Genomic DNA, 26,346 nt, shown 5'->3' with positions numbered 1-26,346 from the left:
TGTATATGTGAGGAACGGAGGTTCCCATCTCAGTCTAGCACTGCTGTGTTGTGTGTTTACTGACACTGGTCTGTCCGTGATTAGTTAGAGCCACATGGCACAGAAAACAGCCCTGCAAACACCCGGCAACTTACACCAGACTGAGAAAAGAGGACTAGAGCAGCAACTGGGACTATTTAGGGTACTGAGTGATAAAGCAAACAACAAGAGGGCTATCATAAGTTAATAGAATCATTAACTAGGAAAAGAAATCACAGACTTGCTAATTGGTTTCTGTATTTGTGGTTCACGAGAGAGTTTCATTCCCTGCTAGAATTTAATGAGGAGAGAAGGGATAAAATGTTAAATCTAAAATACACTTTTTCTAAACTGACCAGTCTAATCAACTGGCTTTTGTAATATTTCTTCAGCAGGATATATTGAATGATACTATATACTCAGCTGAATTCTGTTTAAACATAAATAATTGATATCCCATGATTAATAAATGTAGTAATAGGACATGAGGTTGTCACTGTCTGAAATTAATAATATATTCTCTTTTAACTTAAGCCACGTTTAAATCTATAATTAGGCCTCTGAGTACTTAATGACAGTCTGGCGTCTGTACCGTGATCATCGCCTCCCTTTGGAGGAGCCCAAGCCGCCCTCCTCTCGAACCCTCGCAAAATCTCACGACAACATTGTCTCTGTTCTGGCCGAAGATACCGCACACACACACACACACACACACACACACACACACCACATATTGTTCTTGTAATTACAAACCCTCGGTATGGGTGGGATATGGATTTTGACACCAGGGGTGAAATTTCCTCAGGTTGAGGCTGGAGATCATCTCAGGAAGTTTTGAATATTTTCAGACAGGATGTAGAAACATATGGGCCACACTCCAGGTAATGCCGACATTCTTGAGAATATTATAGAGGCCTCCACACACACACACACAAGCATGCCACGTTCCTTAGATGAAAAGACTAAAGCTCCTCCTAAAATACTCGATCTGCTCCTGCCTGACATATGTTTGTCTTTCTACCCGCGCCTCTAATTTGATACAGTCCTGGACGCCGTGTGTATCTTAGGGAAATCCTGGTATGCGGCATTGCATTAGGGGCCGGAGGAGCTCTCGTAACCTCGCGGTGACTTTCCGAGTTCATCAGATGAGATGCCAGATGTAGGTGTCTGATATGTCCAATGCGATTACCTTGACTACCAACAAAAAGTTTCCCCGTATAGTCTGTTTAATGCTAAAGGCTGTATGGGCTTTTATAGGATTTAGCTTTTCTCTCCATCCCATTGCTCTAGCAGTTTGCTGTCTTTAATCTAATAATACTCAAGGCTATGAGCTGTAAGGTAACTATGGAGATCACTTAAGCTTACCGTCTTTAAGCTTTCTCTTGCAGTTTGGGTAACTAATACCTGATTAAATCCCGGTGCAGACAATAGGCTTGGTGGTGTCGATTGATGTAGCCTGTGCTCCGTGGGGGTTGGGGAGTGGATGAAGGCCTGCTCTGTAAAGGATACCCTCTTTATCCCAACCCATGAGGGGCGCTTAGTCCTGGGGGAGCCAGCCGGTCCCTGAGGTTCACGAACCAAAACTCGCTCGCACACGGACCGGATTTTAGCAATAAATGTAACAGACTGTTCCTTTGGGCTGCTCCATGGTGAGTTTATTTGGCAGATGGCAAGAAAAATCACTGAATCAATAGAATTAATGCAATTCATTGTGATAAACAGATGATTATAGTTAGCATAAACCCACAAATCTTGGAGTACAAGTAATTAAAGGGAAAATCAATTCTGACGTCATTTACTCGCCCTCATGTCGTTCCAAATGTGTCCGCCTTTCTGAATCTGGAATGACATCCAATCTAACATGAAACGTTCTCAGAACTTCAGCATACGTTCCAGCAAAGTTAAAAACAAATGTTCTTCCAGTAACATTAATAGAATGTTCGTTCAAAATTTTCCAAACTTTAGCACAAAATGTTATTTATACATCATTCATGGAACTTTTTTTCTGAAACATTTTAGTTGTATGATCATGGAACTTTTTAATGATTTTTTTTTTTTTAACCGTTATTACTTATACTTATTACGTTCAGAAAATTTCTGTAACATTCGCATAACCAAGAATTAAAATAAAAAAGTATATTGGATGTTTTGAATGTTAACAAAATATTTTATGTTGCTGGGATTAGGGTGAATAAATTATGTAATTTTTTTAAATAACCCCCCAAAATAAATCAATCAATCAAAATATGTAATAAATAAATAAATCTTTTAATAAAAATAATACATTTTTTGGGTGAATTATCCCTTTAAATGTTCTAAAATTACTGTTGCTTAAATGAAATGATGATATTTCCAAAACAATGACATCACAGCTCAGCTACATTTGCATGTAGGGTTATCCCAGGCATGTCGCTGAATGGACCAAATCAACAAGGCTCCACTTCAGGGTATCTTTTTCTAACCGTCCCACCACCTAGCCAACAACCTCTCCTGCCCCCTCATCTATTGTGTTAACCCCCAGAACCCCCTCTGAGCATCAATGACCACAACAAAGCATCGGACAGAGCTTAAAGCTTCTAAGATCAGCAACCTAGTGAGCCTGAAAGCAATGCTAATGGCTAATAGTGCATGCTAAGCATTAAACTGACTAGCACTGAAACAAAGGAATAAATAAACTGTGAAACGGATTCAAATGCAGGCCTTCTGAGATGGGCCTGCTTGAAAGCTTTTTGTTGCCCTCGCGAAAGTGGGCGGAGGGGTTCGCCGATGTAGTCAGCAATCGTGTAAAACATCTGTTAAATCCAGAAACTCTGTTGGAAATGATGGAGCAGAGTTTAACAGCAAACAGCGTGGCTTAGAAGTGGTTAACTGGTGAACCGATGAAACTGAAGCGGCCCAGCCACGCTCAGGTCTGGACAATGATCTACTGTATCAGGCCACGGGCGGTTGACCTTTCCTGGGATGAGTTCACGTTATCAGAGGATCTCTGACGCTTAATGACACCTATTGACTCTTTAAGAACTGATTACATAGAAACTTTAACCCACCCGCTAATTGATAATGAGGAGGTATTAGCTGAAGCATTCTCCCTCAGGCTGCGGACCATGGCTTACAAAGAATTTAATCAAACATGACACCATTAGTAAATACTAATGAAAACTTCACTGCCATAGAGTGCTTTAAACCACAGGTTGGATCACTGACAGGAGGTAGATTTATTATTATTGTTATTATTATTATTATTATTATTATTATTATTAATGCAACTACCACATTCAAGCCCAAGAAAGGTAAGGACATTGTTAAAATAGTGCATGTGACATCAGTGGTTCAACCTTAAAGGGTTATTCCACCCAAAAATCTAAGAAAATTTTGTCATTAATCACTTCTGCTATATGACTAAATGACTAAATGTATATGCAAATATATATATATATATATATATATATATATATATATATATACATTGTTGGTTCATTTTTATTTATTTATTTATATATGCATAAACTTTTGTTCAACCAAATCAAATTCATGTGGTGCAACAAACACATATGGTGTGGCCAACATGAAAAACATAACAAAACAACAAATAACCCCCCTTTTTTTTTTCTTTGTGGATACTTGTCATTGACCTAGTTCTCAACTGGTGGTCACAACCTTTAAAAAAAATGGGTCGCAGGTCTGTTCTGAAGAGGTTGCGGATGGAAGAAAATAATGAAGCTAAATGCAGATAAAGAAAAACATTAAGCGTGATCGTGTGCAGTTTGGAAAACAAAAATATAAACTGTTTAAAAAGGCTTCCATAGTTTTGTACTGTTGACGTCAAAGGCTGTGCGTCCAATCGCACTCTCAAATTCATCTGTCATTTGGCAACCAGGCTGGTACTAATGCAACATTTAGCACAGTGTTTCTTCCATGTGTTAAGCTGCTAAATGATTGAGTGTGTTTATGTAATTACAATGTTTTATTTTTATTATTTTGTTACTTTTGTGCAATAAACAGTTTGGTTGCCACATGACGTCCAGTATAACATCTGAGTCCTGAAGCAAAATCAGCTGAGAACCACTTGTTTCAACTAACAGCTCATTTACCTTAAATGTTGTGTCAATGAAAGCATTCAAGTCCACAATCACAGCATCACACTAAAAGGGTCATCAGTGTTAACATCTCTCAATCTCTGGCCCTCACTCTGATCCCCCCTTTCTTCACCTGTTTTTGTCCTGGGAATGAAGTTGTGATGCCATCAAACTGTTGTTCATCAATGGATCCTACACTCGTTATCACTGAGTCTTTGTCACTTACAAAAGCTTCACTGCACAGTCATCTGGTCATCTCTTAATACACACTCCAGGGGTAATTGGCTCATTGCTGCAAGACAATGTGTGCAGAGCTATCAGGAAATCCTGAAAGGCTAAGACAGTTTGATATTGTACTGATTTCCAGGGGGCTTTATCTTATTATTAGTAGAGACTAATTATGGCTTTATTTCTATGTTTTGTCTTAGATATTTATTTCCTGTGAAGATTAAGGTTATAATATTAGATTCCTTATTAACATCTAAAAACACTCAATCTTTTTAAATATTTTTATTTAAATAACATCAATATTATTTAGCATCAGTTAATTGAGTAACTATATAATTCATACCAACAAAACTAATTTTTTATGAGTTAAATCAGCTTAAAAATTATCTTTAAACATAATTCATGAGTTACTTTCCAGATGATTTGTCTTCTATTGTATTTTTTTGGTCGAATTGTTGGAATTGGAACTGCAGTGTTCTAATAGGTTGTTGATATTTTATGAGCTATTTCATTGGTTAGGTTTTGCTACTGTTTACATTTCAATTGTCATTTGAAATGCCCTGGTTTGGTTTAAATAAGATTCTCCCATCAACAATAGTTAGTGTATTTGCCTTTGTCACTAAATAATCCTATCTACAAATCTACAGATTTTGTTGCTTGACCATATATTACATTTAGTCTAGTTGTAAACCAGAGCTAGATTAAGATTAAGGTAAATAAATGACAATAAGACCACTAATTCCTAAGATCTGTGACAAATATTTGTCATCTTTCTCTCTCTCTCTCTCTCTGTATGTGTGTGTGTAACGAGCAAGACGACACATGGTCTGTGAGAGCAGGTCTGTTAGAGGACATCCGGGAGGAAAGGAAATGTTGGCACATACTTCCTCCCGTACTGTCAACTAAAGGAGCGACACACACACACTTAATTCTTACGCCAAAGTCTGACACACAAGATCACACAAATGGGGGTAATTAATCTCCTCTTCATTAGGATTACCTTTTTTCTTTCTTGAGGGATTCAAAAACGTCTGGATATATTATGAACACAATGAAGTGCATTAACAATCCAAGGACAACAGATATGATGGCATTTGTCTTATATGCAATGAAAACAAATCCATTGATCTATTGCAGTGAAATCCTTTGCAGTCAGATTCACAGCGCAGTGACACACACACACACACACTCGCAACCTAAATGGCCATTAATGCATTCAGTTTAATGGCTCATTACAGAGGGAGGCAATGTTTAGCCAACAGTGTTAGAAAGGTCAGCAACTGAGGGGGGAGGTTAGAGAGGTGAGGAGATTCACCAGATGAGGGTAGTCGGGTGAGGGAGGGGGATCTCCAGGACCCATGGGAACTGGAGTCCTGCCCTCTGTTAATGGACTGCAAAATGAGCCCCGGTCCCCCGTGTCATCAAATCAGATACAGAGGCAGATGGAGATGGAGATGGAGTGAAAGATGACAATCAGGGTCAGACTCTTCATATTTAAAGCGTGCTGTTTCAACGCTCACAGTCGGAGGCGGAGGCACAGGAAGCCCACGTTTCACTCTCACATGTTTGCAATAAGATAAAAAAAAAAAAAGAAAAAAAAAAGCTTAAAGCAATAGTTCACCCAAAAATAAAAATGTAAACATTGCCAGGCCATCCAAGATGTAGATGAGTTTGTTGTTTAATCAGAACAGATTTCAAGAAAAGTAGCATTGCATCACTTGCTCATCAATGGATCTTCTGCAGTGAATGGGTGCCGTCAGAATGAGAGTCCAAACAGCTGATAAAAACATCACAATAATCCACGAGTAATCCACACCACTCCAGTCCATCAGTTAACATCTTGTGAAGTGAAGAGCTGCATGTTTGTAAGAAATCCATCATTATATTGTTTTAACTTCAAACATTGTTTCCGGCCAAAATACTCCATAATCCATAATAACACTTCCTCCAGTGAAAAAGTCCATCCCCTGTTGTCCTCTCGCATCAAAATCCACCAACACATTTGTTTAGAGCTGTTTTGGACTATTTTCTGCTTGTAAACAGGGCTTGATCTGTGCATATTTCTCTCCTGATTCACACAAGATGAACATTTCACTGCTGAAAGCAGTATTATGGTTAAAAGACTCATGTTTTAGTTGAAAGCAATGTTTTGAAGTTTGAAAAAAAAAACACCTTGATGTATTTGTTTCTTCAAAATGCAGCTTTTCTCTTCACAAGACATCAGTTGATTGACTGGAGTGGTGTGGATTGCTTCTGGATTATTGTGATGTTTTTATCAGCTGTTTGGACTCTCATTCTGACGGCACCCATTCACTGCAGAGGATCTATTGGTCTGAGGGTAAAAAAAGGAAAAAAATTAATTAAATAAATAAATAAATAAAATCACCAGCATTTCAAAATGCTTTAATTCCATGTCAGCAAAAAAAAAAAAAAACGGATCAAGCTGTAGCCATTTTCCTTTTAAAGCAGTACTGGCATTCACTTTAGATGTTTTGATTCACCACCTAAAAGTTACTTTTCTCCTTCTCAGGCATTTATGAAATTCACACTTCTAAACATCTACATGAGGAGTCAACTCATTTTGATCTGTAAACTGAGACCAGCTTTCCATTATAGTTCCAGCAGCAGTGAAGACTGGAGGTGTAAATGAAGAAAAGAAGAATGAAATACCGCACCTACCTCAATAGCAGCAAAATACAACAGTGTTTTGCAATACAACATGAACACAATAAGTACATTGTATCAAACACTTTTTTTAAGTACATAATAATAAGGACACCTAATGTAAACAGGACCCTGATTTCATGCCAGTCCTACTAGACCTTCATACTTGCACATGCTCTGCTGAATGCATAACAGACTTACCTTTGCCATTGTGTTTACTGTAATGGTGCACACTATAATAGATACAGGTTCTAAATGGGTTTTTACAAGGCATTTGAGAACTTTTGTGTTATTATTTGAACCCAGAAAGGCTTCACTTTTACCATAATAATGTCTTTTTAGCAATGCGCATGGTAAATTAAAATGTCAAATACTTTTAAAATGCAATGTAAACACAAATGCACATAAATGTAGGCAAATTATCATTCAGTACCACAGTACATTACCTTACTATAAGGGCTGAATAACTTTTTAATCTCCAATGAACCAAAAAAATCGAAAAAGGAACTGAAAAGGTTTCTTGGTGAGAAGACAGAACCATTTAAGACGCTTTCATTTCTTTCCATATATACAACTTCAACCTAGGTAGCATGTGGAAATGTAAAGGATAGAGGTGACAAAATGAAAAAAAAATCAGTGAGCCAACGGTTTCCAGGCTCTCGTGCAAAGTGAATAAAGCTTTGAAAGCCGTCAAATTTATATGATGATAACGACTAGAATGGCTTTCCATTTGGCATCTTTTAACAAAACGACAATAGCCATATGGTCTTCTTAATGTGTGTTTGTGTATAATTCTTGGGTGATGAAAGTGTGCCACATCTTTCCCAGTGTCGTAAACTGTCACGGTTAGCCTACTGCCGAAAATAAATGTTGTAAACAAATGTAGAAGTCTGCCCTTACTGATAGACTGATACTCTGTTTAGATGTTTTTAACACCTGAGAACGTCACTGACAGGTGATTCCATGGCCATTTTAAAACGTAAAACTCCTTGCTGCCAAATGGAGGACTAACTGCTGTAATTAAATCATTAAATCCCACTCTCCGCTTCACAGGACACGAAGAGAATTGACTAACCAGCTCGCCAAACTCATTTGCTACTCGAGCATGAAATTATGACTTTTTTGGATAAATAATTACAAAGCTAACATCTGATAGCAAGGTGCACCCAGGGGGAGGATTAGCGCAGACAGGGGTGTTAGCCCTCATTACCAGCAGTGGATGAGAGGAGGAGAGAGAAAATATACTGGGATGGAGAGATAGGCTGTGATTTTAATTGCAGGCTTCTCTGGTTGGCTCCTTATCACAACCTCTCAGAGGGATCAAATGGCTCCTCTGAATGGAGCATTTCATTAACCTGTCACCTTATCACGGGACAACCTGTGTGATGCTAATGTGCAAATTACCATAAACGGGATCGTTTGTTTCCCTGTTGGACATTACTGAGACCCTCTCTGGCACGCCGTGTGAACGCTTGTGTGTGAGCGCGCGCGCTTTGAGAGGGAGGGAGCGATGATGATTATTCTCTCCGCTCCATCAAATCACTATTACGCGCCTTTATTACCTTCTTCACCAGTCCACACTACCAGACGTAGAAGCCGCTTCTACATACAAACCCTAGAGCTGCACGTGCCTGTAGAAAATGCTTAATAAAACATGGAATACTGACTGAAGAATGGTCAAATGCATTTAATCATGGATGGACAGTGGCAAAATTTAATGAACACTCTTGGTACAAAACAATTGACATTTTGTTTTGTTTTCCTTACTTTTCCTTTTTATTCTTCTTCTTTCTTTATAATTGGAAAATGCATTTACTTAACTAAATCCAGTCTGTTTCTATTAGGCTATAAAATAATTAATGGAACTTTTTAAATAATTTTGTAATATTTATATTTTGTTGAAATCACGGTCATTTTGGGCATACAAGCATCGTAAAATGACGCTTCAAATGAAATGAAAGGCTTCAAATTTATAAAAATTGGTCTCTATTTATCTGTACTTCTGGGAGTGTCTCTTAAATTATAAGATTTATACTGTTAACTAAAACACAGCTTTTAAACAATATGTTACTGTACACAAGTATTCTATACTTTATACTTCTATAAAATATAGGCTGCGCATTTACATAGTTTACAGTAAAAATACATGTATCATCTTTTAAAATGTTTTTACCATCGTAAGAATCCTTTGACAAATGAACTGTTTTGTATTTAACTATAACATATTTGTTTTATTTTTCAGTTTAAACTAACAATTTCACAGTATCGTTTTAATCTTTTTTCCAAGTCAATTAATTGAAATATCTATTATAAAGGAAGTTCAGAATGTCAAAATGTCGATGCGTAAAGCAACATAGCATTTAATATTGTTTTAATGACTATTTTCTTATTTTATGTGTAAAGATTTCGATATTTGTTGTCATATTCAACACTTTCACGCGAACAAGACTGAAGTACTTCGTTTACACTGCCACACAAGCACACAGTAACACACACTGCAGCCTACTTATCGCGTGGCCTCGGATAGGAGGGGCCTCGCGCTTAAGTAGCATGCCAATCAAGCCGTCAACTTCAAATTGTGAGAGGTCCAGAGGGTAGACGCATCACTAGACGTTCCTCCTGACGAGACCGCGCTTCTGCACCAAGCGAGAGTTATCGCTGTGATTGAAAGTGGATTGCCCTTCTCTCTTGTAAATCTCCGTCAGAGTTCCCCGGGAGTTGGACATGTCGTTCCCCCAGCTGGGTTACCCACAGTTCCTAAACGCCTCCCAAGAGGTGTATGGAGCGGAGCGCACGGCTGTCATGCCGTCCTCTCCACGCGAGGGAAGCTCGGAGAACAGCGCAAATCCCGCGACTGCAGCGGCGGCGATCACGCCGATGCTCAGTATGTACGCGAATCCGTGGACCGTGCAAAACTATAGCGCCTTCTTACCTTACAACAGCGCCGAGCTGGCCCTGCTCTCTCAGATGGTAAGATACTTTTTATACTTTATATTATTTTTCTACAATTTTTTTTTTTTTTTTTTCTCGCGGCTAAATATTTGTACAACGTTTTGAAGTGATGAATAAAGCATTAAACACGACTCTGTTATGGTTAAATCATAATATATGTTAATCGGCAATGTTTTGAAACGATAAAACGGACATGACTGATATTTATCAAATGCATGAAGTCATAGAATTTAGTCATGGGATTTATTTATTTTTTTAAATATCCATAAATGTCTTATTAAAAAGAAGAAATTATAATCTGTCCATTTTTCACTCACACAAACTGATACAAAACTTTTTAAAAATATATAAAATTAAACCACGAGTCATGTTTATTGCTTTTCTTTTTAATAGGCTATTTTGTTTTTATTATTATTATTTTAACTTTTTGCAAATAGCATATTTCTATTTTGACACTTAAGTAAGAATCGTTTAATACTTGCATGTAATGTTTTAATTGTAGTTCTTAATCATTTACATGTTAGGTTTTTAATTTGCTTTTTATTTATTTATTTATTTTTAATTAACCGCAGCTAAAAAAAAAAAAAAGTTTTTCCAAATAGGCAGTTCTCCATTATCTTTTTCAAAAGAAAAAAAAAAAGAGAGACATTCTACACCTTACTAATATTTCTAGCCTATTTCTGAGGGTTTCAACACTTTAACTTATAATTAATTTTCCAATCCCCAGGGGTCGCAGTATGAGCTGAAGGATAACCCCGGGGCACATCCACCAGGATTTGCAGTCCACGCTGCGCCCGGTTTCTACCCATACGGCCAGTACCAGTACGGTGATCCGGCCCGGGCCAAAAGCGCTACCAGAGAAACCACCAGCACACTGAAAGCATGGCTGCAGGAGCATAAAAAGAACCCGTATCCCACCAAGGGCGAGAAGATCATGCTGGCCATCATCACAAAGATGACCCTTACGCAGGTGTCCACCTGGTTCGCCAACGCGCGCCGGAGACTCAAGAAGGAGAATAAAGTGACCTGGGGTCGCAGCGCGGAGGACAGAGACGGACGAATTTTTGATAGCGACAATGAGGACGACGCGGACAAAAACGACGACGAGGAAGAAATCGACCTAGAGACCATCGATATGGACAAGCCTGAGGAGCTCAGAGGAGATCAGAACAAGGAAAGCTCGGATAATCAGAGCGAGAGAGAAAACGTGGAAACACCACGGATATTATCCTCACCATCAGCACTTAAAAACACGGACAGCCCTATGTCGAGTAGTAATAAAGAACAGAGTGTGGTCAAAAGCGTTGGTGAAGTGTCTCCCGGTGGACCGGTGTGTCAGAGGCCTGGGAACAGCAAACCCAAAATCTGGTCCCTGGCGGAGACGGCGACAAGTCCCGATAACACGCAGAAACTCTGCGTCTCCTCGACGCCCGCAGGCCTCAGGGCCTCACCCTCGACCCATCCGGCATTCCTCTCCACTAACGGGATTTATACGTGCCAGATTGGGAAACTACACAACTGGGCGAGCGCCGCTTTCCTCAGTGCAAATTCACTGATGGGTGTACGTTCACTTTTGAGTCAAAACAGTAACTTCCCAAACCTCAGCCCCGTTACGAACCCCGAAAAGAAACCCTCGTCTGCTTCTGGGTCTCCTTGTCTAGACAGCGACAACTCATCCGACAGTTTCAGTCCCAAACATAATGGTCAGTTTTCAATATGCAAAATACTTTTCAAGATAGTTATTAATCTTTTTGTCACATTATCTAACGTCAACAACATTTTTTTAGTCTCTGCTGTTTGGTTGAAAATACGTTTGTTTAAAAGAACACGTTTTTATTAATTTACCCTTTTAATTTTATTTAGATCAAGAGAACGTTCAGAGAATTGATTCTCCAACACTTGCGTCCAGACCACCGTTTCCAGTTATCCATGACAGGTAAATTATACACGAACACATCAGGTGTTTCAAGCAGTTTTAATTGCATCAAACTTGTATTAGCTTTAAATATTACAAAAACACAGTTTCACTTCACACACTTGTCAAAAGAGTCATTTTTGAACAACTTTCCTTAACATTTTGTAATAGCTAATGAGCACCATCAGCTATCATTATTAGTTCATCATTATTTAACGCATTCAAATTGTTAGAAACTCTTTCATTTAGGCTACATTTAAATAACAATGCAACTTTAACACATGTTCGTTAATAATCCTAAATACTGGTGTGGCTTGTTAATGGCTTCAAGTTATTTAACTACTAACCGGAGAATATAGTCATTTGCATCGAGATCACTGTTGACTTTGTGTGTCATTTGTTGAAATATACATTTTAACTCATTTTTCCCCCCATTTCTCTACTCACACAGGTCTCATCATGAAACATCACAACGCGCTCTGAAGACTATTTCATGAACACAGAACTTATCAGAAACCTCTAAATTATTTAACGAAACTAAAATGTGACAATACAATAACGGCATATAAGTCATCGGATAGACCAAAATAATTTTTGTATTTCTTAATACGCTCCCATCCTGCAATATAATTTTTTTTTTAAATTTCATTTTAATTTCATTTCAGCATGTTTGAGTTTTCCGTGTAGCTCACCTCCATTTATTTTACATCAGAGTTAATAAGAGTTATTTGTCAGAAATTGTGAAAATGATATATTTTTGTGTAATAAAGAAAATGAGATGAATTGTGTTACTGAAATCTATTATCTTAAGTTGAATAATTGTGAGTTATTTATTCAAAAGCCATAACTGAACGAAGACACTTTGAATAGTTTCGTTACTGTCTTGCTGCTTTAATTGTAAGGCAAGCAAATTATATATGTTGAAAAATGGTGAATAAGTGGAAAATGTTATAAGTGGAATAAATGGTATTAATAAGTGGGAAAATAACGTTTTTATAACTTTAATGATACGACATATGAAAACGTCAACAGATGAGCTAAATTATATTGTATTAAGATGTTGATTTACAATAAAACATGTATCAGCACCAGTTAATTCGTAATACCGGGGAAAATGATTTTGCCAAAGCATTTTAAAGTTTATCGTAAACTGAAATAATTAATAGTGACTAAAGTTGTCAATGTGCAGAAACATTTCAAGTTACTGCTTGGAAATAACTATAACTAGGCAACGGCGACATCTATTGGCAGCTTTTTCGAATTTATGTTTAGAATGCAAAATTATTCAAATTCAAAAATGTAAATGCTACATTAAAAAGCGCTGTTTATTTAAAAAAAAAAAAGACTATACAAATAGAATCCATACATTCAATGGTATTGCAACATACGTTCGTTTTTCTTGTGACTCTAAATATCTGCGTATCACGAAATATGACAAACAGAAACTTTTAAAAAATATATATGCCAGTCTCATTCAAATCGATGTGTTTAAAAACAGGATGCACACATTTGAGCTGAAATACCTTTGAGAGGCTTTTTTTTTTTTTCAAAACGCAGAAACAAAATTGAAGTGAAAACAGTTTGCTGCAATTCAAACAAAAGACTAGTTATGCACGATTAAATTGTTTATGAGAGTTCATAGCGCGGTTTCAACAGAAGGCGAAAGCTCTCCTTACACAACCTCGACAGCTGACTGAAATATGGAGACAGAGGAATATGGATCGCAGCTGTTCAAATGCCAGCGCACAGCATGTGTGTTATACTCGGAGGAGAGTGGGGTGTGCATGGAGATTATGTCAGTGATAAGTAGAATATAAAAGCCTGCTAAGAAAAGAGACCGAGCTACACCTGAGCTACTGGAGCTCTGTGGTGTCCCAACATCAAGATAAAGCGGTCATTCAATCAAAAGCGTTTTTATGTATTTTATTGTACTGTTTTAAAACCCAAATAGAATTCTGAAGCAACACGTTGCAGAATTCTAACTGCCGATACACGCGCCGAAATACGATTTAACAACACCATATTTTAATCTAGACTACAATAATGTTCCGTTAAGCATTTTAGCTTTATACTCGTTAATGTTATTCATCTAACTTGTTACAAATTGTTACGTACACAAGCGTGAAAACCAGGGACCTCTCGCGGGACCTCTGAAGTGACGACCTCCGCAAACCTTCAGAGAAAATAAACCACCGCCCGGGCCAAAAAAGGTTTATGTGAAGACGTGAATTAATTTTCAGTGTTTGGAAGTGTGTTTATATTCTGTTTTCTCTGTCACAGATGCTGCAGTAAAGTAAGTGTTTTAGAGAGAGAGGAACAGAGAAAGTTAGTGACAGAGGCACATCTGGATCGGGTCACATTCTTACTGTGTGACAAACAGACTGATTTATAGATGTCCTAATCAAACACATGTTCCCCAATCAGTAAAAAGACATTCTGAAAGCTTTTCGGGATACAAGACGTCAGCAAAACCACACATTCCAGAAAACACGGTGCTCAGCGAGAAGTTCATAAAACGTATAATTTTTTTGACCGAGGTTCAAACCCAAAGGTCAGACTGGGGCCAAGAACACGGAGCACTTGGAGAGCGAGTGTGGGAAATAAACCAGATCCACTAAATCACAGACTGTTGTTTGAAAATTATTTTTTATTTTTTGCTTCATATGAAAATGAATCGCTCCGATGAGTGTAAATGTTTGGTGACTACCTGAGCATCGGGCAAGTACCTCGACAGTCAAAAATTCAGTTAAAATCATTGGTATTAGTCTTTTACTTATTTTGTTTTTAAACCCATAGAAATATCTTCAATGGTTGTTTTCAGCACAGTTCCGCAATGCAGCGTTTTCTTGTCATGTATAGCTTTTTTTTCACTATTTAAGGTTCTTGAGATAGCCGGATCTTTAGATATTAATATATTTACAAAGGTTCTTCTTATGAACAATTTGGATATTGAGATCCTTGAAGCATCAATGCATGATGCTTTTCTAATGAACTGGACAATAAAATGTTATTAGAGGGCCTTTACAGCATTTACAGTGACATCTGATTGCAAAATAGCATGCAAAAACATGCAAAAATGTAGTCTTTTAAATCAAAAACGAGAATAGGATTTGAAAAACAAGAAGTTAAAAAAGACAAATTTGGAAAATATTATTGTTCAGGTTTTTGGGGTTTTTTCTAATAGAAATATTTATTCTCTCTGCACCTTGGGTTACTGAATTTTCAGGAATAAAAACAGACTATTTATATACAGGATTAATTTAATGGACATAAATATATCACAACTAAAAAACACAAGACAGATTAAATAAGACATCTTTAAAAAAAATAATAATAATAATAATTCTGGCTACATAACAGATATAGATTAAGTAAAAGTAATAATGCATTAGTAATCTTCTATAAAAATGGGTCTTCAAAAGCAAACCCTGCATATTACTCTCTTTTTATGAGGCATTTTTGCATTTTCAGCCAAGACTGCCACATAAGGAATATTACTATCTTTGAGTCCACCTGGTCAGGTGATGTGTCAATCAAAGCAATGACGCTAGAGAAGATGTCAGTCATGTCAGGCGTTTCTGTGCTATGCTAATGCTAATGGTGCTAGTCCTGCCTGGGCCTTTGTGGCCCACCCGTGATAAGACATAAAATGGCTGTCTGTTTGAAAGGCAAGGTTTAGGCTTCTTGAAATGAATATATTAAACCAAGAAGGTGTGAAGGACGGAGAGATGGAGGGAGGTACAAAAAACTGAATAAAATGGAGCAAAATAAGCAGAAAGCGAGGTGGGGAGAGCGTTCAAATGTTTAAAAGGGGGATAGGTTTCTCTCATGAAAAAAACATGAGAGAACTCTGACTATGCATTTGGAATTAGTTTCAAAAATAGAAAATGGTTCAAGGTAACGATTGCACATAACTACAGGTCTAACCTGAGGTAACCCCGACAGACCAAAGCCCTGCTGCACTATCTGATGCAATCAGTTTCCCAAAGCATATAGAGGATTAATATCCAAGTGTAAGAGAAGAGTGTCCAAGCCCCATCACCACATGTGCTGTTATCTGTAATCCTGTTAAATAAACGTCATACCAACCCAAACAGTCTGGGCAGATGCATTGCAAAGTGCGACTGAGATCTTACAGTCCTCCACCTGGAGCTCTGTGAAGGAGACATGCTCTTCTGAAAGACTGACAAACTAATACCTAAACTCTCTCTTTCTCTCTCTCTCTCACACACACACACACACACATGCAATGCTCACACACTACTAAGTTGTCATTTTAGCACTTTTATGTTACAGTACACTTCCAAAACCAATCCCCATAGAGCAAACTGGAGTAAACTATGGAAATGTTGCTCAAGAACCAAAAAAGCTCCACCTCATGAAAATGCATTAGCCTGCAGTCAATTAAAGTTGATTTAAACGAATAGTCCACCCAAAATGTCATTCCAAACCTGCATGACTTTCTTTCTTCTGCATGTGGAACATAAAAGAAGAAATTCTGAACAATGACTGCAGAATGCAACTCATCGAAAGAACTTTTGTGTTTCACAGAAAAAAATAAAGTCATGTGTTTGGAACAACATGGGAGTGAGTAAATGATGACATGATTCTCATTTTTGGGTGAAGTATTCCTTTAAAACTCATAGAGAAGTATAATATTTATAGATGACACAAAGAAGTCATTTTGGCAGACATTCGTAAAATTGAGTCCACAACAACAATGTTAATCTGCTTTGGAGGACACGAGCTGTACACAATGTATATATACTAACGTCATTTCAGCATCCTGAGACTCTCTGTAAGCACATGAGGTCTACGCTGACCACAGTTAATATGAAGCAAATCAAGAGGAGCCAGCATAATGCATGACACACTGCCTAGCTTCTGAAATGATCTAGATTGGCTGCAAAAGCTCAAAGCTGCTGGCATATGCACTACACAAATTCAGTTAATTCAATTGTTTCAAAGAATGACAGCATCTGTTCATCCTTTTTACGTTCAGTATAAAATGCATGCTAATACATTAATGCCTTTTATGTTTTGTGTTTGTGCGTGTGTTGTTTGTTTGATTCATTGATTGATTAAAATAATCTACAACCCTTTTCATGAAATGTATCAGAATTCAATGCACTGGCAGCCTTTATTTTATGGATTGAACATATGGTGTCTTATTTAATTATTTAGGCTGCTTATTTGACTTGATTTTTTTTTTTTTTTATGTTTTTGTTTGTATTATCTGACTAATTGTGTGCTTGTTGAGTAGCTGGGTAGATGAGACGTAAAATGCACTCCCCGACCCCTTTAAATAAGCTCTAAGCATTTAGTTATGTTCAGGCAAGTCTTAAAATAATAAACAATCCTGTGAGTGAATTGCCCCACCTCCATCTGAACCCTCATACTACAGTACTATCTTATTTGCACCCCAGAGGTAAAGTAATTAGAGTCAGAAAGGACAGTCAAACTATGCATTCACTCCTTATAGGATGGAACGACAAGGATGTTTTGACTGCATCTGAGACCTGTTTATTGACATATGCTATTAATTAAATGAGCAAGTTACTTATTGTGAGAGAATGACAACATTCTAGGTTGGTTTTGTTATTTATGGAAACCTGTTTCTACCACATAAGAAAAAAAATCACACTTTGGTAAATTAGAATCACATAAAAAGACGAACATATGAGATAGTAAGCCATAATTATGAGATAAAAAATACAATTATGAGATACTAAGTTAAATACTAAGTCAAAATTGAGCTACATTTAAATTATGACAACAAAACGTCAAAATTATGAGATATTGTTATCCATAATTAAGATAAAAGGTCAAAATAATGGCATACTAAGTCATTAATATGAGATAAAAAGTGAGAATTCTAAGACAATAAGTTATGAGAAAAATAAATTATGAGATACAAATTATAAGATAAGAAAAATCAAATTATAAGATACTGTCAAAATCCCGAGTCGAAATTATGACTAAAGTAGAATTATGAGATATGAGAAGTGTTATAATTATGATGTCAATTGCTTATGCCATTATTAAGACTTATGTCATGATGTTTTTTACCATAAGTATTTTTTTATAAATTCAATATTGTCATTTTTTATCTCATAATTATGATATTTTATCTCATAATTTTGACTTATATTATAATTATAACTCAGTATGTAGACTTCTTATCTCATGTGTGACTTAATATCTAACAAACCTTTTCATTACATGACTGACTTTTTAATACAATTATGATTTACCAAAGCGTGATTTTTTTTTCTTATGTAGCAGAAAACGGGCTTCCAAAGGTATTTCTCAAAATAAACAAATAAAATATTACCATTTATTTTGCTGCATCTTTCACTTTTGCACTTAACAGAGCTTTTGTGCAAGCCATGTCATATTATTTTAAGGTCAGCGCAAAAATATAGTTATTAATAGACACTGCAATGTCACTCCCATGATGTAAGAAAGATCAAACCAATTTTTAAAGAGAATTGTCACAGCTTAATGGGGCAGAACATAAAATGAGGAACAAAACTAATTTTGCTTTTTCAAAGATAATACTATAATGGATAAAGCATTTTTAGAAAATACAGGCAATGGAACAATATAATTCCATTTTTCTCTATATAATCCATTAAAATGTTATGTGATGGACACATCTAAATTAGCTGATATTCCGATGAAAACAAACATTTTAAAATATTGTACAATATATTATAAATATTTAAAATTTCTTTTGCATTACACATTAAACAGAGTCAGATCTATCAAATAATGTGACTGAGTTCGGTATGCTGTTGATTCTATCCGTAGTGATTCATTGCACACAAATGGCATTTCCTGAGAATAACCCAAGTGAACATCTATCACACGCTTTACACACTTTCAAACTTTACACAACTGCAAATGCAATTTCATCTGAGCACTCAATTTAAAAACCCATTCAAAGATCCATCAGCTGTACAGTGTACTGTGTTTGCTGAAAGCATTCTTCAGTTTAACTTCAGAACTGTTTTCTTCCGTCTCTGTCAAACACAAGAACTGCCTCCCAACCAACAGCCAAGAGCTGCTCCACAGTCCCTGAAGCTCAAACACAGACCCTCACTGTGCCTGCAGCTTTCATCTGCACAAATTATTATCATTAAACTATTATATTATTATTATTTTTTTATTTTTTTTGAAAATCTACATTCTACATTCATTTACATCATTTAGCCAACATTCATCCTTTCTTAGCACTATCTTTTGCTGCCACCTTGTGATCTAAACAGGAACTCCTGCAAGCAAAGTGAATTATCTATTTGTTTTAAAAGACTGAGATATAATAATAACATTGTTATTAAGCCGCAAATAAGGTTTTCATCTTTTTAAGTTCCTCCTGATTAGATCCTAATTAGAAAACCAAAACCTTCCAAAAAATCTGAGATTATGCTAAACACTCATTTAATTTTCATTTTTTCCAGAGAGACAGTAAAGTACAGCTTTTCTTAAGTCTAATCTTTTGCACATATACATTTGCAGTGTTAAATAAATTAAGAAGGGTGACTGTATAATTTTGAGCTCAAAAGTTTCACTCAACACTTTCAAAATGTGTCAAAAGTTCAACTGTAAAAAACACTTGCTCAACACTTATCTGTGTATCATTTGTATATGGATTCTTCTATCTTTTGGTAATATTTTGGATGTTTTAGTCACAACAATTCATTGGTCATGACCAAGCCATCAAATAACTCATTAAACCTGTGATATAACATTTTACATTTGATATAAATTGTAAGTATTTATACATCATGGAACTATTTGTGGTCACACTTTATATTAGGTGGCCTTAACTACTATGTACTTACATTAAAAAATAAGTACAATGTACTTATTGTGTTCATATTGTATTGCAAAACACTATTGTTGCTATTGAGGTGGGATACGGGTAAGGTTGGGGGCAGGTTTGGTGGTCTGGGTAGGTTTAAGGGTGGGTAATTATAAATGTAATTACAGAAATTAATTACAGATGTAATTACATATAGGTATTTTTAAAAATATAAGTACAATGTAAAAACATGTATGTACACAGTAAGTGCATTGTATCAAATGATTCATTTAAATGTAAGTACATAGTAGTTAAGGCCACTATATGGGACCCTATTTGTTTTAATAAAATTATTAAATGATGCTAATTTTAATTAAAAAAACAAAAACAAAATAGTGTCAGGATGATTTTCATTACCGTACTTAATTACTCATAGCAGCATTATTACTAAATAGTGGCTCTAAATACATGTGCATTTAATAAAACATTATTTTTTAATAATAATCTGAAATACACTGGTAGAATTTGTTTTGAAATGATTGACATTGTATCAATTGTAAAACTAATATATTCCATTTTTTAATATAACAAAGATGGAGTCTTGTTTTGAAGCCGAACCTGCCACATAATAACCTACATTCATTTTTAATATAATGAAAAGAGGCTGGAGCTGGCATAACAAAAGGTGATTTTTATATCTCTGTACTCTGTTCATAATACAAATGAATAATACAAAATAATAAAGAAACGTAACTACATAAGTTAACAGCAGAGGGCAGTATATTGTTTTATAACAGAATCTATGTTGCACAAAAATCAACCAAAAAACATCATAGGCATGTTAAATATAATTAAATCATTTCAGTTGGGGTACGATATATTTATATACATTTCATTAGAAAGACCCTGCAAATTTGTAAAGAATATTAAGCAGTAATACAGTGACAAGATGTTACTCAATTTAAAATTCAAATATCAAAACTCTATTGAAAGTAAAAACAAATAGTGTATTGTATAATATATAGTATGTAATAGATACATTTAATAATTAAAGTTTTTTTTTTTTTTCTTAATTCTTGACACAATGAAACTAAAAACTGTGAGTTTTTACTAATTAAAGCAGCTGAATGCACAAACCATGCAAAACAACCTGGTTAATGACAAGTTTCACAATATCCAAAGAAACAGCAGATGTTAAATTATGATGTAAATCAGATGTTGAATCATATATTTAGAAACCTGTTAAATGTTCAAGTCTTTTCTTCCCTATTGTGATGTAAATCTCAAAGAAAGGCTTCTCGAATGAGAAAAAATTGTTTAAAAAAAAAAAAAAATTATTTTATCCATCAGGAATTGATTGGATTGTTTGATTGTTGTCATTTGCTACTGGCTTGATCTGATAAGAGCGACAGGTTGCTGGAGGGGAAATGTTTTTAGAGAAAAGATGCAGTTGCTAGGGGGCAGGGAAGTTATTTTGATTAAAGATTATGAAGGCACATGAATAATAAATCAATCAATCAATATTGATGTCCACATATAAATCATTCATTATAAACACAGAAATATTCCATTAAAAAACAAAATTGTATATTTTGATTTCATGGCGACTTCAGCAAAAGGCTGCTGATTTTAGTTTATTATATTTGTTGTAGTTGTTTTATTGCTGAATATAATCAAGTAGAATATGCAACAAATTATACACACTCTATGTACAGTAATGCTAAATGAAAACATCCTGCTGTGATAAGACATGTCTTTTCACAAAGTACCATAGCTGACCAATTAAAAAAAATATATATTTTATTTTTTGCAAGAATATTGCCTGTTTAAACAAATATGTGACCCTGGACCACAAAACCAGTCCTGTAACAATAGCCAAAAAAACATTGTATGGGTCAAAATTATACATTTTTCTTTTATGCCAAAAATCAGGATATAAAGTAAAGATCATGTTCCATGAAGATATTTTGTAAATTTCTTACCGTAAATATATCAAAACTTATTTTTTGATTAGTAATATGCATTGCTAAGAACTTCATTTGGACAACTTTAAAGGCCATTTTCTCAATATTTGGATTTTTTGCACATTCAGATTCCAGATTTTCGTTGTTGTATCTCGCCCAAATATTGTCTGATCCTAACAAACCATATTGTTACGTGCGGTGGTAGTGTCCAAGGAGTGCGAGGAGGCGACGGTTACAAAAGGTAGATTCTTTAATGAAGAAAAGTGGATCACGGAATATACACACATCACAACTTAACATAACATCATCATCAATAACAGACAAACACAGAGGGAGAACTCAGGACTTATAAAGGAACAATAGACCAAACAACATAATGAAACTCAGGTGGGGACAATCAAACGATAATTAACTAATGAGGGCAGGAACTAAACCAAATAAGGAAAGTGAGGACTAGGACAAACAGACATGTAACAGTATCTCCCCCTCCCGGTAGGCGCGTCCCGCGCCGTAACAGTACCAATGGGGAGGGTGGGCGTCCTGGATGCTGGAGCAGGACGGAGACACAGGGCACAGAGGAGGCATCCAGGGCGGGTCTGGGGACTCCGAGGGCCATGGCGGGTCTGGGGATTCCGGCGGCCTTGGCGGGTCAGGAGGCTTGGAAGGCCTAGGCGGGTCAGGAGGCTTGGAAGGCCTAGGCGGGTCCGGAGGCTTGGGCGCCCATGGAAGATCCCAGGGCTTGGGCACCCAAGACGGAGCCCCCCCCCCAAAAAATTTTAAGGCTGAAATTCGGGGCTAACCATATTTGTCTGGACTTTTGGGGGCGCTCGGACAGCGCGGACTCTTGGGGGGCGCTCGGGCAGCGCGGACTCTTGGGGGGCGCTCGGGCAGCGCGGACTCTTGGGGGGCGCTCGGGCAGCGCGGACTCTTGGGGGGCGCTCGGGCAGCGCGGACTCTTGGGGGGCGCGGGCTCTGGTTTGCGCTCTTGCAGCGCGGGTTCTAGGGAGCGCTCTTGCAGCGCAGGGAGAGAGGGAGGCGCCTTCTTGGCGCAGGCACTGGGTGGCGCTCTTGCAGCACGGATTCTAGGGGGCACTCTTGTAGTGCGGAACTGGTCGGGACCAGCGGAGGCGAAGATGAGCTGGACGGGACCAGCGGAGGCGAAGGTGAGCTGGACGGGACCAGCGGAGGCACAGGTGAGCTGGACGGGACCAGCGGAGGCACAGGTGAGCTGGACGGGACCAGCGGAGGCACAGGTGAGCTGGATGGGACCAGCGGAGGCACAGGTGAGCTGGACGGGACCAGCGGGTTTGCCATACTACTAGGCGGGCTTGCCATGCTTTGTAGCGGGTTGGCCGCATTCTCTGGCGGCGGGTTGACCGCACTCTTTATCGGCGGGTTGGCCGCTCTCTCTCTGGCGGCGGCGGGTTGGCCGCATTTTTCGGCGGCGGGTTGGCCGCTCTCTCTGGCGGCAGGTTGGCCGTGGCCGTGGACGGCGGTTGGACTCCGTGGGACGCTGGCGAGTTGGTTCCGACTCGGGCCCGGACGCTTCCCAGACACCGGAAAATGGCCTCTCTCCAACAACATCCCGTGGTGTCTGGGAGGTCCACGGGACGGTGGTAAGTGGCCCCGAGCCGGAACATCTCGATGATGATGGAGTCCGCCAGCATCATTCTCTCCGCGAGCTCACAGAAGCGGCTCGTGAACGTAAAAAAGGGGAGATCCCGGAGAGCTAAGGCGGCGATCGCTTCCACGAATTCCATGTCAGTTTTGGTCCGTTATTCTGTTACGTGCGGTGGTGGTGTCCAAGGAGTGCGAGGAGGCGACGGTTACAAAAGGTAGATTCTTTAATGAAGAAAAGTGGATCACGGACTATACACACATCACAACTTAACATAACATCATCATCAATAACGGACAAACACAGAGGGAGAACTCAGGACTTATAAAGGAACAATAGACCAAACAACATAATGAAACTCAGGTGGGGACAATCAAACGGTAATTAACTAATGAGGGCAGGAACTAAACCAAATAAGGAAAGTGAGGACTAGGACAGACAGACATGTAACACATATATCATTGGAAAGCTTATTTATTCAGCTTTCATGTGATGTATAAATCTCAGTTTCGAAAAATTGACACTTAAGACTGGTTTTGTGGTACAGGGTCACATATACACATTTATGAATTAATTAAATTGTAACTGGCTTTCTGGCTTCAATTGTGGTATGAAAGTTTATCCATTCCGCAAACAAAACATCCTAAACCATTATGTCATTACAAGACTCATTGTCCTTAAACACCATGCATGTGTTACTGTGTGTCCATGAACACCAAACAAAACTGAATGTAGCCTATAATACTACTAGAACTGACACAAGTTTAGCCTATATCTTTCATCTGCAATGATGCAGTCTAAGCTGAAGAGGGCAGTGCCTGCTTAAATATAATTTACACACGGCAAAATGAGGCAAAAAAATAGCCTACCTTTTCAAAAAGTAGCCTCTAGCCTGGCAGTATGGTACACTGATTGTCTCAACAAGTAGGCCTACTATGACACATGACCAAAAAGATACACGGTACTGTAAGAACGCTCGTGTAGTGTTAGTGAATCGATCCCATTTTGGTTGGTATACATCTTTACCTGCAGTAGTTTTACAGTACAGAATCGTTGTTCACCAGCTTCTCGTGGAGGTGTTGAGCTTAATAAAGTCCTTCTTCATCACTAAGAATAAAATGTAGCCTACTTATACAAATTTGTTTACATTTTTTTGTAAGTAAACAAATTTTGTTGTTGTTGTTTTTTTACTTCCAGCTGTTCCTCTGCTGTTTTACTATTAAAAACGCGCCAAACGTTTAAGCTGCACACAGACCGATCCTCCCTATGCGCAGAATACGCAAGCTGCGTAGGGCCCCCAAAACACCAGGGGGGCCCCTTGCTCTCAAAGATGTTTTAATTTTAGTTTCGTTTTTGAATTTGGCCAGCGGTTATGAAAACATGAATGATCATTTATTTTAATGCGGTGCGCTGTCACCCTCTCTACATAAAAATCTGTCAAATCATGTAACGTGAATGTTGTACAGTCTCTTGCTCGAGACTAAAACAAGCGAGTTGAAAGCATATCGAGCCGCGGAAGAGATACTGTTTCTCGAGCGCTTTCTGTGAGCGCGATTCGAGATGGAGTGAAAAACGGACAAATGCGTTTCATCCATACTTTCACTGGCTGCACATGACATGAGTATCTGTGTTTCCAAAATAAGTAGTTCCAAACCTGTATGAATGTCTTTGTTCTGCCGAACACAAAGGAAGATATTTTGAAGAAAGTTTGTAACCAGGCTGTTTTGGGGCACCATTGACTTCCAAAGTAGGGGAAAAAAAAATAATAATAAAAAAAAAAAAACACTATGAGAGTCAATGGTGCCCCAGAAATGCTATGTTTCCCATATTCTTCAGAATATCTTCCTTTGTGTTCAGCAGAACAAAGATATTCACACAGGTTTGGAACTACTTGAGGGTGAGTAAATGATGACATAATTTCCATTTTTGGGTGAACTATCCCTTTGACGCAAAATACGGGACACAGTGATGAAATATGTTGTGAATGATGATTAAATATTTCTGAGGTCTGTGAGCTTGATCGTCAGAAAAGGATTTATTGGTAAAATAGTATGAGGGAGTAAAATTTTACAATGTCGCAAAAAATCGCCCTTGGCCGTCGCATACTTATTTGGCGAGTGGTTAACATTATCCAATAGTCATCATATATATATATATATAAATAGTTTCAAATTTCTTGTGATTTTATTGTTAACAACTTTTGCAAAGGAAACAGTTATTGGTCTCTGTTACGTCCTGTATTGTTCTGGGAGGGGTGTTTTCTCCTTTGTCTTTAGGCTTGTTTGAAATGAGCAAAATCTGCGCAGAACCGATCACCGGTGATCACCACGAGATGCATGCCGGTTAGAAAAGTGTCCGAGTTAAGTCCGCCTTGCTCTGATGTCATGCTGACGTGTGCCAAAAATCTCTCGCGACGGCGAGGCGGCTGTGTCGGATTGAGCAGTCGCGCGCAGTTGCTCTCCACCGACTGCGCTGATCAAAAGCATGATGGGAAACGACTGACTGATGACACAGCTTAATGCTCATTGGTTCAGACAACCTTGATGCTGCATTCTCTTCTAAAATGTTTTATTTTTTTAATCTGATTTCATGCTATTATCTATTCAAATTGTGCATGAATATTCCCAAACACTATGACAATGCGATCTCTGAGTGAGATATGTGATTGTTGTCATATTTTCTATAAAAATCTAAAATACATGTTTGAATTAAAATAAATGTATGATAAATACGACTTTCGTATGGAATTAAATAGCAAGCACTTTGAGTGTCTTGTTCATATTCATATAAAAGCAACAGAACTGAAATGATATCATGTTTATCAGCAGCACAGCATATGAGTGAGAATAACGCGATATCTGCCTTTGATCTCGTAGGTATCTGTTCCACTTCGAGAGGGCAGAACTGTCCGTCTCGACTGCTCTTATTTCACTCCTCCTCTCACTGCAGCCGCCTACTCTCGCCTACATTTCAGGCGAGGCCAGGCGCATCTCAAACAAGCCTTTTCTCTCGTTTCCCTCTTACCTAACAGGACTTGTGATTGGACCATGTTTCCATCAGTCATCAATTCTATGTCACCTTTTAAGGACCAATCAGACCTCAGT

General features: G+C 37.7%; 1 protein-coding gene across 1 annotated transcript; it reads left to right on the top strand.

Annotated features, from left to right (window-relative positions):
* Positions 1-9,574: 9,574 nt before the first annotated feature.
* Positions 9,575-12,761, top strand: irx1b (iroquois homeobox 1b). Its single transcript, XM_058753887.1, has 4 exons — positions 9,575-9,956; positions 10,666-11,641; positions 11,802-11,874; positions 12,305-12,761. The coding sequence occupies exons 1-4, from the start codon at positions 9,711-9,713 to the stop codon at positions 12,348-12,350; spliced, it is 1,341 nt and encodes a 446-aa protein (XP_058609870.1). The 5' UTR covers positions 9,575-9,710; the 3' UTR covers positions 12,351-12,761.
* Positions 12,762-26,346: the final 13,585 nt, after the last annotated feature.

Source organism: Onychostoma macrolepis, chromosome 19 (genome assembly GCF_012432095.1).
Source record: "Onychostoma macrolepis isolate SWU-2019 chromosome 19, ASM1243209v1, whole genome shotgun sequence".
In the NCBI taxonomy this organism is placed as follows: domain Eukaryota; kingdom Metazoa; phylum Chordata; class Actinopteri; order Cypriniformes; family Cyprinidae; genus Onychostoma; species Onychostoma macrolepis.
The sequence above is the reverse complement of the archived record's forward strand: the minus strand, read 5'-3'. Positions and strand labels throughout refer to the sequence as shown.